The 13,236-nt window shown below is 41.1% G+C and overlaps 1 protein-coding gene across 1 annotated transcript in view; it reads left to right on the forward strand.

Moving 5' to 3' along the window:
- Positions 1-11,095, forward strand: part of ASCC3 (activating signal cointegrator 1 complex subunit 3) — an 825,088-nt gene extending 813,993 nt beyond the window's left edge. The window contains exons 39-42 of the mRNA XM_073589496.1: positions 507-657; positions 4,716-4,922; positions 6,400-6,575; positions 6,663-11,095. Coding sequence (XP_073445597.1) covers positions 507-657; positions 4,716-4,922; positions 6,400-6,575; positions 6,663-6,810 — 682 coding nt within the window. The 3' untranslated portion in view covers positions 6,811-11,095. The remainder of the gene's footprint in view (positions 1-506; positions 658-4,715; positions 4,923-6,399; positions 6,576-6,662) is intronic.
- The last annotated feature ends 2,141 nt before the right edge of the window (positions 11,096-13,236 follow it).

Genomic DNA, 13,236 nt, shown 5'->3' on the forward strand with positions numbered 1-13,236 from the left:
GGGAGTCAATGGGCTAGTGCACATGAGCTTCTTTGTCACAGCCAGTGAATAGACCAATAAGTAGGCTGGCTTAGCTATTGAAGTAATTAGCCAGCTTTCGCCTTTCACACACCGCTCTGGTCATGTACCAACGGCATCACTACCTGTGGATGGGTCACCTCACCTGGTTGAGCTTATTAATAGAACATATAACTTAACATGTAAAGCTCACTTATCATTTGTCATTATTTTGCCTGTAAAACCTTGTAAATATTATTGGTCTCATTCTTGTAGGACTCTATTTTTGCTCCTAATTTTGTGACCATGAATATTACAGGGTTTTTTCTCAATCAGTATAGTTTTATGGCATAGGTTTCTAAGTTTACCTAATTGTAGCGAAAGCTATCGTACTTGAGCTTAACTCTTACATTTATGGTAGTATTTATTGATAGAGAGCGATGCTGTGTGGATACTCATACTTAATTCTTAATGCTCATTTTCCTATATTTGCTATGTTTTCCCCTAAGAAACTGGAATACAGGAAAAAGGATAAGAACTTCTGAAGAGGTTACTGGATCTATTGAGTGTCTTCCAGAGCTGGTGGCGGCATGCGGAGGCAAGGAAGAAATGTTCTTTTCTTTAGTTGAAAAAGAGCTCTCGGCTGCACATATTTCACAGGTAATTATTTTACGGTGTCACTCATCGACCATAACAGAATAACTATTGACAGGTGAAGAAAGTAATGCTGATCATCATGTGTTTTTGGCACCCGTTGATAGGTGGGAAATATTAAGCATCGAGTGGACAATCAGTTCTTGAAGTTGATATCTTAGAAGTGGGAAAAATGGGCATGTGTAGAGATCTTAGTGGCTTTGGCAGGTTTTGTGGGTATTTCTGGTATTCTGTGGTTTGCACCACTGAAAATAATAACAGTGGTCCATGTAAGGATATTTAATGAACTTTTGACATCGCCAAGGGTGTCCACGTCTAATTCATGCATGTGGACAGCGTAGGCTAGCCTTCCTACAGAAGAGATATTGGAGGACAGATTGTTAAAGAAGTTAATGCTGTCTATGATGGAATAGAAAAGTGAACGAATACACAGTGCTATATATTGAGGCTATGTGTTGCAGACCAGTCAGGGTGCAGATGATTACCCCTGTTCACCACCGAAAGGGCCTACAATAAGTATATGAGCATGAGAACTGGACAATGGAGGAATGAAAATGGTCACCTAGGGCTGGTAGATAGAAGTTTGTTTTTACATTGTGTGGACCACAGGGTGCATGTACATCACTTAACTGGGGAAGACATGGCACCAGGATGCACTATGGGACAAATGCAAGCCATGATTGCTCAGGGCTGTGTCCTGTTGGGAGTTCTTGGGTTCTGACATTTATGTGGATTTTATTTTGACATATGTCATCTATCTGAATATTGTTGTGGACCAAGTACACCACTTCATGGCAGCAGTAATCGTAGAGACGTGACCTCCCAATTCCCTAGATATCATTTGAAAGCATCTGCGGGATGTGATGGAAAATCATCCGATCAGGGACAAATTGATCTTGTGTTTTGACAAAGTTGAAAAGCCAGAAAGTCAAAATGGCCCAACATTTCAGCTGGATAATAATGACTAGTATGGGATGCTTTTGTGTCTCTCAACTTCTGGTCTAAGCACATAAAAAAACTTATTAAAAAAAATGATGAAAAACTTGTGTATGTACAAGTGATACCATTTCAGTGTTAGAGGGAAATGGTCTTCACTTCAAGTGAGATGTATGTAAGGGTGCTCAGGATACTCTGTATTTCATTCCCTACCTAGACTCTCCTACTGTTCTGTTTTATATGGGTACCTCCCTGAAAAATCTTGTATTTTATTCATCTAGAATCCGGTGGGAGAAAGAGATCACAAGTATGCTCTCTAGAGTAATAACACTACTGTGACAATAACAGGTATCCTAAATTACCGCAGCGCTTAGCTTCTGAAGTATGCAGCCTCCATATGTTACCACACTATGGATAGATTTTCTCCTGGAAGCATATCATGGAGCATTTCCAATCTGTGTGTAACCTTATAAAATCAGAAGCGGAGTATGTTCTGTAGTAGAGCTCTGTACAATTTGAAGGTTGTGTGGCGCTATGATATGCCCATGTCCATGTGCCATAAAGAGTAGTAAGCCTAACAATGAATTTTTTTGCGTCTAAATTGTTTTATTGATAGATAACTAAAGATGGGCTCACAAAACTGGAACATGCATAGTTAGAAAAAAAATCACTTGACTCTCCTTCTGTGATTTCCATTTGGTAGACCTAATATAAATAACCTGGAATGGAAATACAATAATTTCCAATGCATTTCTTTGAATTTCCAATGGAAATGACATTCATACTTAACTAGACTTGTTAACCAGCAAAGAACTGGGTTTATGGCTATCCACTTCATTAGGTGCTTAATATGATATTGCTTCTACTCATTAAGCTGTTGTTCCTACACATGGAAATGTTTTCTCCACAGACTATTATGTGCTTTCCATTAGGAGCAAGCATTTTAATCCAGACCCTCTTTGTCCCTCGAGTGTTTATGGTATAATGCTCAGTGTCGGAGTACATTGTACACCTTTTACGTGTTTATGCAGTTGAAGCATTTCAATCAATTGTTAATGACTGTTTCCACCTATCCTCACTTCAGTATTGTCTCCTAGATGGTTTAGTGTATGAAAAAAATGTACATTTCCAGAATAATGGTTATGTTTTAGGTCACTTGGTCCTTGAAGCATACAGTTGTTAGAATAAATGACACGCTAAAGTGTCTGGATCTAGAGAAGATCAAGCTACAATTTAATAATTTTATTTTGCTAAACTGTTATAGACTATCATTACTATTACAACTTGGATCACTTTTCAGGCTGAAACCTGTACAGTAGGTCTATGAAACTGCTCTGTGTAGCCATTGATAGGACCCCTGTATGGTATCATATTATATTCCTCCAATTGACAACACAATTAAAGAGTAACTAAACTTTTCTTTTTTATTTAATAATTTTATCCAGCACAGAAAGATATGAAACTTTACAAATCACTTTATTTAGGGATTTATCTTCATTGTTGTAAAAATAAAATAGCATCTGACTTCTACATCCCTGTTTTTCCCAGTCTATTTGCCTGTATTATCAGCTTAACACCTGTGTCTCACTATATCTTGGGATAAGCCTGCTGCAAGGGATTGTTCTGGAGTACAGATGATGGCAGTGAACGGTTAGCTTAGCACCTGTGTCTCACTATATCTTGGGATAAGCCTGCTGCATGGGATTGTTCTGGAGTAGAGATGATGGCAGTGAAAGGTCAGCTTATCAACCTTGTCTCATTAACTCTTGGGATAAGCCTGCTGCAAGGGATTGTTCTGATAAGCACAACACTCTGAGGATTCAGGTGCTGCCCCTTTCACAGCCATCACCTGTACTCCATATGAGTATGTTCTGATATCAGTGCAGCTAAACACAACAAAATAGATGTGGTGAAGCCATTTACATGCAATTTGTATACAAGAATTAAGACCAATCTCCTAATAAAGTGATTTCAAAAGTTTCATATTTTTCCAAGCTGGATAAAACTATTAAAACAAATTAAAGTTTTGTTATGTGTCATTGACATTAATATTGGCACTCTGCCATTGATTGTTCCATTTCCCTGTCATCCGATTCATTGAAGCCAGATTTGTCTGAACTTGGTTGTGAATTAGGACCATTTTAATGACAAATTTATTGTCCACTTGAGAAACTTGATTACTATAAAAGTAAAAGAATCCGGGTAAAGGTAATTAGTACAAATTGGAGCAAGCCTTTTCTGCCATAATGGAAGTTGCGGGCACAACAGGTTTCGAATGCGATAAAAAAAAAAACTGATCAGGACATTGTTCTAATTAGCTCGGGGAGAACTGGGAAGTAAACTTACCTAATTTATTTGCATAAATTGTCATTCTGTTATCTTTTAAACCAAATGCAAATTGGCTCTGTCTGATACGATGATGGTTATTTGGCTGAAAAGCACTTCAATTTGCGTTGCAATCTGCTGCCGACTCTACTGTGAGGCGATCCCAGGTAACATCAAAATTCTGAATTATTCCAGAAATTAGCAGGTTTAAAGCATCAATTTAAGTGCTAATTGCAGTAGTAATGAGAAAAAGTAGTACTACTGCGAGATTTGCATCTTTTGCCACATCAGTATGCCTGCAACGGCTGCTAACTGGAAGAGGATTTGGCTGCTAATTAAATAATGGTATGCATGGTGGCGTCCTTGTCTGATTCAATAGATGAAGATTAATCCTCAGATAAATGTTTGGCTGGTGTTCCTAGTACTTGCAAAAATAGTGTGAGCATATACGCTGCCCCTCTACAGTCCCCCAGTCTGGCAGAAGATGTACACCGATAGCGGTGTATATCACATATATGGCTGTGTGTACATGGGTAGTCTAGAGATGCTTTATTCCATCAGCATGTAAACAATTGCTTGCATGCAAACTGCTTCGTGAAAAACCGGCAGCGGGAGGTGCAGTGTTCCCATACAGGACATGATTGGCATTATACCTCCATGGTGGTAAAACAAGAAAATCCTTACAAAGGTTCCACCACCGCAGTAGATCATGAAGTCTACAGTATCTGTATGAGCGCTGTGTGATGTCTCTGGTCCTTATCTGGTAGAACGTCTTCCTATTCTGTCTTCTTGCCTCATTCTAGGCTTGGAACTTTGTGTCAAATCTCCCAGTGATTGACGTCCAGATGACCATTAAAGGATGGTGGGAGGAACCAGCACAAGCACACGATGAGCGCGCCGTACCTATCGTAATTCCGGGGGCACAGGAGAAAAAATGGATTTCATTACATGCGGATCAGGAGTATGTGCTGCAGGTGACTCTGTACAGGATTCGGGCTGGATACAGAAAGGTACAGAGCCATCGATGCTCATCAGTGCGTCAGACACATCCTTATCCTAATCCATTCTATTAAGTAGAGTTTTCTTAATTTTGAAAATTTGCTTTAATTGGAGTAATCTTTTTTTTAATATACTAAGGAAATTGTCTATATAGTATGTGTTTTGTAATGTGAAAAGAAATTATTATTTGGCATAATGAATGTATTTAAAGGGAAATTGTTACCAGTTTTTTTGCCACCTAATCTGAGCAGACAGAGACCCTGATTCCAGCTTTGTGTCACTTACTGGACTGCTTGCTTTAGTTTTGGTAAATCACTGTTTTATCATTAGCAGATAATCATTAAAGGACTACTAAGCCTTCTACCATGTAGTCCTCCATATTCATGAACTCTGTATAACTCCGCCCCCACCACTGATTGGCAGCTTTCTGCCTATGCACAGTATACATAGAAAGCTGTCAACAGTGATATGGGTGGGATTATGCAGAGTTCAGCATTTAAAGAACTGTTAGATCTGCAGCACGGAAAACAGTGATTTTATCAAAATTACAGCGAGCAGCCCAGTGAGGGTCGGATTCCACAGACCGACCAGCCATGCAATATGACTGCCTATCGATAAACTTTTATGCTGCATAAAAGAACATTCCACTTGATGAACGAGCATTTTGCTCTTTCATCTTGTGATTGGCAACCTGTTTACACAACAAGATAATCGTGAAAAAAGTGTTTTTAACAATGCTCGTTCACAATTATATTTCAGTGGAAATGCCCCTTAAGTGGCACATCACTGTAATCAAGGTCTCTGCCCCTATGTAGTTCTGCTCTCAGATGGGCATAAATCTCAAGTCAGATATACAGAAGGTTAAACAGCCAAGCTCGAGGTGAGTGGTGCAATGTGCCTAATGATTCCTGCACCCTGTAAGTTTTAAAGGCTTCTATGTCCATCGGGTGCTGCCACCAGGGGCCGAGGTGCAGGATAGGAGACTTAAGCCCCCGTCACACATAACGATGTCCCAGCGATCCCACCAACGATCCAACATGGATGGGATCGCTGGGACGTCGTTAGGCTGATCGCTGGTGAGCTGTCACATAGACAGCCCCAGCGATCAGGACCAGCGACGCTGGTTTCTAATGTAAACGTCGGGTAAACGTCGACGTTTACATTGGAAACCAGCGTCGCTGATCGGTGGTTTCTCGCTGCCACACGCAGCGATGCACGCTGGGCAGTGGGAGACCAGCGATCGAAAACCGGCCCAGGCTGCTCGAGCGCGATCAGCGATAACCGGCAGGGGGGCCGGTCGCTGATCCCCGTCACACACAGCGATCTCTCTGGAGAGATCGCTGATGTGTCACAAAGTCAGTGATCTCGCTAGCGAGATCGCTGTGTGTGACGGGGCCTTAACATTTGATCACTTTCTCTTCAACAGAAATTTACCTGGAATAATTCTTATTATTAACCTCTCATTTTATTCATCATCTGTCATTTCAGGGCAAGCAAGACAGTAAAGCAATTGCTCCAAAGTTCCCCAAGGCAAAGGATGAAGGCTGGTTTTTGATCCTGGGAGAGGTGGACAAGAAAGAGCTTGTTGCACTTAAGAGAGTGGGATATGTGAGAAATAGAAGCACAGTGTCCGTCGCGTTTTACACCCCAGAGAATACTGGAAGGTAAGTGGCAGGGACTATTGCAGACTACGTGGCCACCAGTTCTTAGGGCTATATGGACTTGCTTCTCCCTTTTCTTCTCTTTGTCAGGTGTATCTACACGCTGTATCTCATGAGCGACAGCTACCTGGGCATGGACCAGCAGTATGACTTACATCTCAGCATTATTCCAGCCAGCGTGTCATCCCAAGTGAACACTGAGGTCTCTGCTGCTCTCAACGACCTTGTCATGAAGTAACCTGACCTTTACCACTCTACCAGGGGAACACTTTTTTTTGTGTAAAAACAGCTGCTAAGTCATTCTGAACTGTAAAGGAAAGTGCTTGATGTTTCCCGGTGAGGAGTCAAGTTTCCATCTCGGCACAAACTGCTTGTACATCTATCGAGGCGCACTGGAATTGCGGAGCCACATTGGCCTTAACTGAAGTTGCCTTTTGTGTCTTAATCATCGAGGTTTATTTTCCATTAATAGTACATTGTAAAGTGTAATAAATAATTACCCCTAATACTACTTAGGGAATGGATAATATGACTATGAATGAAGCTTAGGTCCTATTTACTATGTGTAAATGATTCTCAGCAGTAGTGTATGATTTAGGAAGAAACTAGACTCTGTCCATATTGGCTCTTTTTCCAGTTTTCAGATGTTTTTATAAAAGAAAAAATAGCACAATATCCAGAACTATTATTTCTGTAGATAAAAACTAAACTAGCCTTTCCGTATTCAAAAACGAAATTTGAAGCGGCCATTTTAAATCAGTGACATCTGCTGGAATTTATTAGGGTCAATTTCCAAACTGATTGGTGAAAGCTGCCATAGCTCCGTGATGAACAGGAGCCATAACGCTAATATGGACGGAGTCTTCTACAAGTAGAATCACAGCAATCAACCATTCCTGGTAATGTTTACATTAGAGAGATGCTTATCACCAAGCAAAAAAAACCTATTTCTGATTAGCTGCGTTTTCAGCACTGATCTTTGATCGCCATTATTACAGTGGCATTACAGATACTTATTAACATCTTACGGAGAGACATTACCAAATGAAGTTTTCTACGTAGCAATGATAAGAACGTGCAATAGATTCCTACAGTCTCCTGGTCCTCTTAAGGTCACAACACCCTCTAAGCCAAGCCTTGCCAAAAGCTAAAATAATGTGTGCCTCAATGATTACCAAACTATGAGTGGCCAAATACACTATGTAGTGGATCCTATCAACAATAACTGTGTGTACACTTCCCATACTTTACAGTATTGACTTATTGCTTCTGTATAGGAAACACAACACACACTTTGGTATGATTTTTGAACAATCTTATCTTTGGCAGTTTCCAACTTCTGTCAAATACAATAATTTTGGAGTTTTGTAGATATTTTAATAGATGACCATTACTCCAACTTTTCTTTAAGCAAGACCATACGATTACATGTTTGTAAGATTGGATCCCATATTTCATTATCGAGTTTTTTTTGCTTGAGTTGGACACACCAAGATCATAACATCCAGCAGCCAGTCTTCCAGCAGTGGAAGCCAAGACAACACCTTCTCCAGACCTGATTTCATTGTGCTGTCAAAGTATACAATGAAAACCTGGACGGACTCTGCCACCGGAGTGGTAACATGTGCTGTGCTGGGTACAATGCAGATATTCACATTGGCAGAGTAATACTTGTTGTCTATCCTCCATGGGTACTGTCGCACTTCCCAGGCTTCTTGTACCGGTGCAGGAAGCTGTTCTTCTCCAATGATTTGTGTCACCAGGTCTTCCCCGGTAAATCCGGCAGCACAGCTAGTGAGAAGCACACAGGGGACAGAGGCCATGGCTGGACCGCTGCCTCTTCCGTACCACTGCCCAACATAATTATGACAAAGCGTCCACTTTCTACACTGGTCTGAAGCGCAGCAAAGAAGTGATAAGATCAGATTGGTCATCAGTTTCTCTTATAACAGTGATATTGCAAATTTTATCTTCAAAGGAAGTTTTTTAGCATAAAACATGCTAACAAGGTGCCCAGTGCTCCCTTCACCTGACCAAATTAGTTCAGTGCACCTTCCCACCTACTAGTGTTCCATCTGTTCACCCTTCTGTATCTACTCTAAAGTCAGCGCAAATCAAGGACAATGGGGAGGAGAGCAAGTGGAAGTTGAGGTGCACGGAACTGCTTAGCCACACCAAGGGTGCACCGAACATCTCGGTATATGTGAATAAAGAATAATTTCTGGCAAACACAGCAATGATCTGAGATACTAGATATGCAGTTTCCATAGTGTCCCCTTACTAAGTGCTGTTCTTTTTTTGAATGGTCATTTTTTGCTGATGACTTCATTTAATATCAATAATGAAGTCATATTAATTTGCCAACTCTTGAAATCTATAAAGGCGGTTTTTTTTTTGTAGTTTTGACACAAATTCTATTTTGGTTATGATGTTATAACAATAATAGGATTGTTAGGAGGTTCGACTACAATGACTGACTGTTATGTCAGTTTCATTCATAGATAAATCGTCTAATTTCTTAAATTGAATTTAGAGAAAATATTTGTTTTATTTTCTTGAAAATGTTACCATATCTGGCCAGTTTACGTAATGACCTGGACAATGCAAATTACTGTAATATAAATCGGTTGTGCCTTTTTCTTTTTATTTACTTTGTTGCTATTGGTAAAGAGGACCTGTCACCAGGCAAGTGGGCAACTCTTGCTCTTATGCCGGTTTTTCTTTTTCTTTGTGCTTTGATTTTTAACCCACTATCCGATTATAGAGACTGAGGCCTTTTTATATAATGCTAATTTTTATGAATGAAGTGTTACAGGATTCTTTGGGGGGGCGAGTTTTCAGGCCGCTCTACATGGTTACTGTGGGAGCAACGCCTTCTTAGTAAAGTAAAGACTATAAAAATTAGCACTAAATTAAAAAGCCATTTCTCTAGAACCATATGTCAGGTAAGGGGTTATTCAGGACTATACTAATTTTTTACCATGTGCCTAAGAACTAATAAGTAAGTAGCTGCTAATTACCTGTCTGGTTTGCAGAGCAGAGATCTCTCCTGGCACAAAGAGGTCACAGACCGGTCCTACTGGCAATTGTGCAGTTCCTGCTAACGTCACATCATCAAGGCAGTGGCTTCTCTTTCACTCTGCTCTGTTGATGGGGTGTAATTGCCAATGTTGTGATTAACAGATGGCTCCTTGCTGTCTTAGGGCTCCGTCACATATAGCGATCTCGCTAGCGAGATCGCTGCTGAGTCACAAGTTTTGTGATGTAACAGCGATCTCACCAGCGAGATCGCTGTGTGTGACAGCGATCAGCGACCGCCCCCCCTGCCGGTATCACTGATCGCTGTAGAAAAGCCCTGGACATTTTTTTGGTCGCTGGTCTCCCACTGGCCAGCATGCATCGCTACGTGTGACAGGCGGGAGACCAGCGATCAGCTGGTAACTAAGGTAAATGCAGGGTTTCTAAGCACAGCGCTGTGCTTAGAAACCCTCTGTGTACCTTAGTTACCAGCGCGCTGATGCAGGGAGCTGGTAACTAAGGTACACATCAGGTTTCTAAGTGACGCACGTCCCTTAGAAACCCGATGTGTACCTTAGTTACCAGCTCCCTGCATCATCGCGCTGGTAACGAAAGTACACAGCGACGCCGTGCACTGGGCGTCGCTGGTGCTGATCGCTGGTGAAGCTGTCTGTCTGACAGCTCAGCAGCGATCATGTAGCGACTCACCAGCGATCCTGACATGTTGATATCGTTGTCGGGATCGCTGGTGAGTCACTATGTGTGAAGGGGCCTGAACTGTGCAAAGCCAGCAGTCAGTCGGCATGATGCTGGTAGTCACGCCCCATTGACAGAACAGTCCAGAAAAAGAAGAGCTGCTCTGTTGACATGGAGCAGCTTAATTACTTGCAGGAGTGGTTGATGTCCGTTCTGAGCTTACGTTGGATAGATTTTTTTTTACTATGAATCAAAAAGCTAATATAGTCCTAGATAACCCATTTTAAACAATCTGAAAACTAAAATAAGAGCAAAGACTGGCTACTTTTGACCGTATGACAAGTTCTCTTAAAAAAAAGAAAAAAAGTCCATACAAATTTAATCAGTTTATTATGTTGATTTTCTTTCTTTTGCCTATAATTGTTTCACAAAGCCTCAAGTTGTTCCTTTCCTTACACAATAGCACTTTTCTGAATAACCCCACCTTATGTTCACCCAGTTGCAGAAGTTTGAAGTTGGATGAAGGGTAAACAAACTTAGTGCTTTGAGTAAATTTCACATCATTTGTATGGAAATATCTGAGTTCTGGGAATGCAAAAAGATTGGAATTGTTGAACATACCTAAAAGCACATGATTGTCACATCCTGAGAGAATCAGAAGCACAGCAGTTATGCACAGAGTACATAGGGAATGTCTCAAGCCTAAATAAATTGTATCCAGGTATTTTTTTGCTGATTCCAAAATAATATGCATATTTATGAGAGTGTGACATAGGAACTTTATGCAAATAAATAGTAATCATATTTGAGCTGCTTTCTGTGTCTTTTCTTGTTTTTTTTTGACAAAAGATTAACCCAAAGGATGTTCTTACAGTGTCACTGGGGGGAAATGGTACAATCACTCCTTTTTCCAAAGCTGGTGGGAATGTCCAAAAGAAATGTTTTCCTACCGTCAAACAACAGAACTATAAAAGACCTACTCATACATTAACATTTACATTCTTTGATGTGAACTCAGTTTCTCAAGTTCTCAGTTGTAGTCTTCAATGTTGAAAAAAATAAGATCTTGTTTATTGAGATAACATAAAATTGTAACTGAATGATTGAAAAGTCATTAATAACAAATGATAGGTGTCTCCAGTGGACATCAACCAACTGCTGTGAGCACATCATCACTTGCCGCTCTTACCCAGGTCACAGAGGACAGAGATCAATGTGCTGTGCTGGCATTAGTTGTAATTGATGTGTGGGATGTCGTTTTACAACATAACAATACTAATGACAAGTTGTTCACCATAGCCCCACCAAAATTCTGTAATGTCTAGCTTGTTCCACTTCTCCCTCACCCTCCTCAGTGGGGCATGGTCTGAAACAAGCCTGAATTTCCTGACTAAGAGGTAGTACCTTAGCGTGTTCATAGCCCATTTGATGGCCATACGTTCCTTTTCCAGTTTTGAGTAATTCTCGCAGGATGACAGCTTCCGACTTAGATACATTATGGGGTGCTCTTCCCCATTCACCTCTTGTGATAAGACATCGTCCAGCCCAACATCTGATACGTCTCTCTAGACCACAAACTCCTTAGAGAAATCCGGTGGCACCAGGACTGGCTGTTTACACAGTGATAGCTTCTGCCCCTGGAAGACCAGCTTCTGGAGACCACTTAGCGATAGCCGACTTTGTCCATTTAAGGAGGTTTGTCAGAGGGGCAGCTATTATGGTGAAGTTAGGGATGAACCAGCGGTAGTATCCTATGATGCCCAGGAACACGGTTTCCTGCTTCTTTGAGAGAGGTTGTAACCAACTCTGGAATGCGTCAACTTTATCTGGGGCTTTATTTCCCCCATGCCTACTTCATAGCCCAAGTATTTAACTTCCTCCATGTCTGTCATGTCCCACGACTTGGGAAATCATTTAATATTTGCATTGTTTGTGTTGCATCATCTGTTGCTAGGCAGAAGTTTGCCTTTCCCTGTATTTTGTCCCAACTCTCTCCCTGTAGTCCTGTGATGTATGTTTGTTCCCTCCCTTATTCTCCATTTTGTGATCGTCCCTCCATCTGTATGCATCTTCTTACATGTCCTCTGAAGAATATTCCTTTTTACCTGCTGCTTTCATCATAATACAAGAATTTCAGTTAAAGCATCCCTCTTTTCCTGGAGTCTTCTTACATGAGATCGTGGCTGAGTTAAGCTGTCTGATTAATCGGTATGAACGTGAGTACAGGTCGATACGGAAGGGGCCCAGAAAGAGAGGTCTATCCAGGCACCATACGTTCTACATATCCATGAGTCAGAATAGTAAAAAGGAATAACCTGCCTTCAGAGACAGTAACTCAAGGTCTGTGCTGAATCTCAGTGGAAAAGGACATTTTCCAGATAGACTGTAACCCAGTTCCAGCCAGACCCCAGCGTGCATAGAAGCCACACTGCAGCTGAACAGAGAGGAATATAACTCCCATCATTACGCAAGACCCTGCAGCTGCTCCAGCATTAGATACAAAGTATCAACTCTGTGCAGAGTCTGTGTATTTCCTGTTGCTGAACAGTGGGAAGTATAACCCCCATCATCAACTCTTCCTGCCTGCAATCTAATCATGTCTGAAGCAAGGAATACAATGTCCCTACCAGACTTACAAGCACAGGAATGAGACCCAGACCCCCATCCACCATCTAGCGAAAGGGGAAAACGTACAGTCAAACCCACATGGAAAGTCATGGAGAACTTAGAGACTGCAAAATGTGAATTATATAGTGATGTGTCTTCAGTATGGAAGAAAGTGCTGAGTCATATAGACACTGCATCAAGGCCTGCTTCTCATGAGTTACCACCAGAGGGAGTCCTAGAACGATTATGCACAGCATACCAAATGTATATGGAGAAGAGTGACCAATATATTATTCTCCTGAAGAAACTGAATCTCCCAGAGACTTTAAACGAATTGCAAGGT

Source organism: Dendrobates tinctorius, unplaced genomic scaffold (genome assembly GCF_039654945.1).
Source record: "Dendrobates tinctorius isolate UK_male_01 unplaced genomic scaffold, ASM3965494v1 ptg000111l, whole genome shotgun sequence".
Taxonomy (NCBI): Eukaryota; Metazoa; Chordata; class Amphibia; order Anura; family Dendrobatidae; genus Dendrobates; species Dendrobates tinctorius.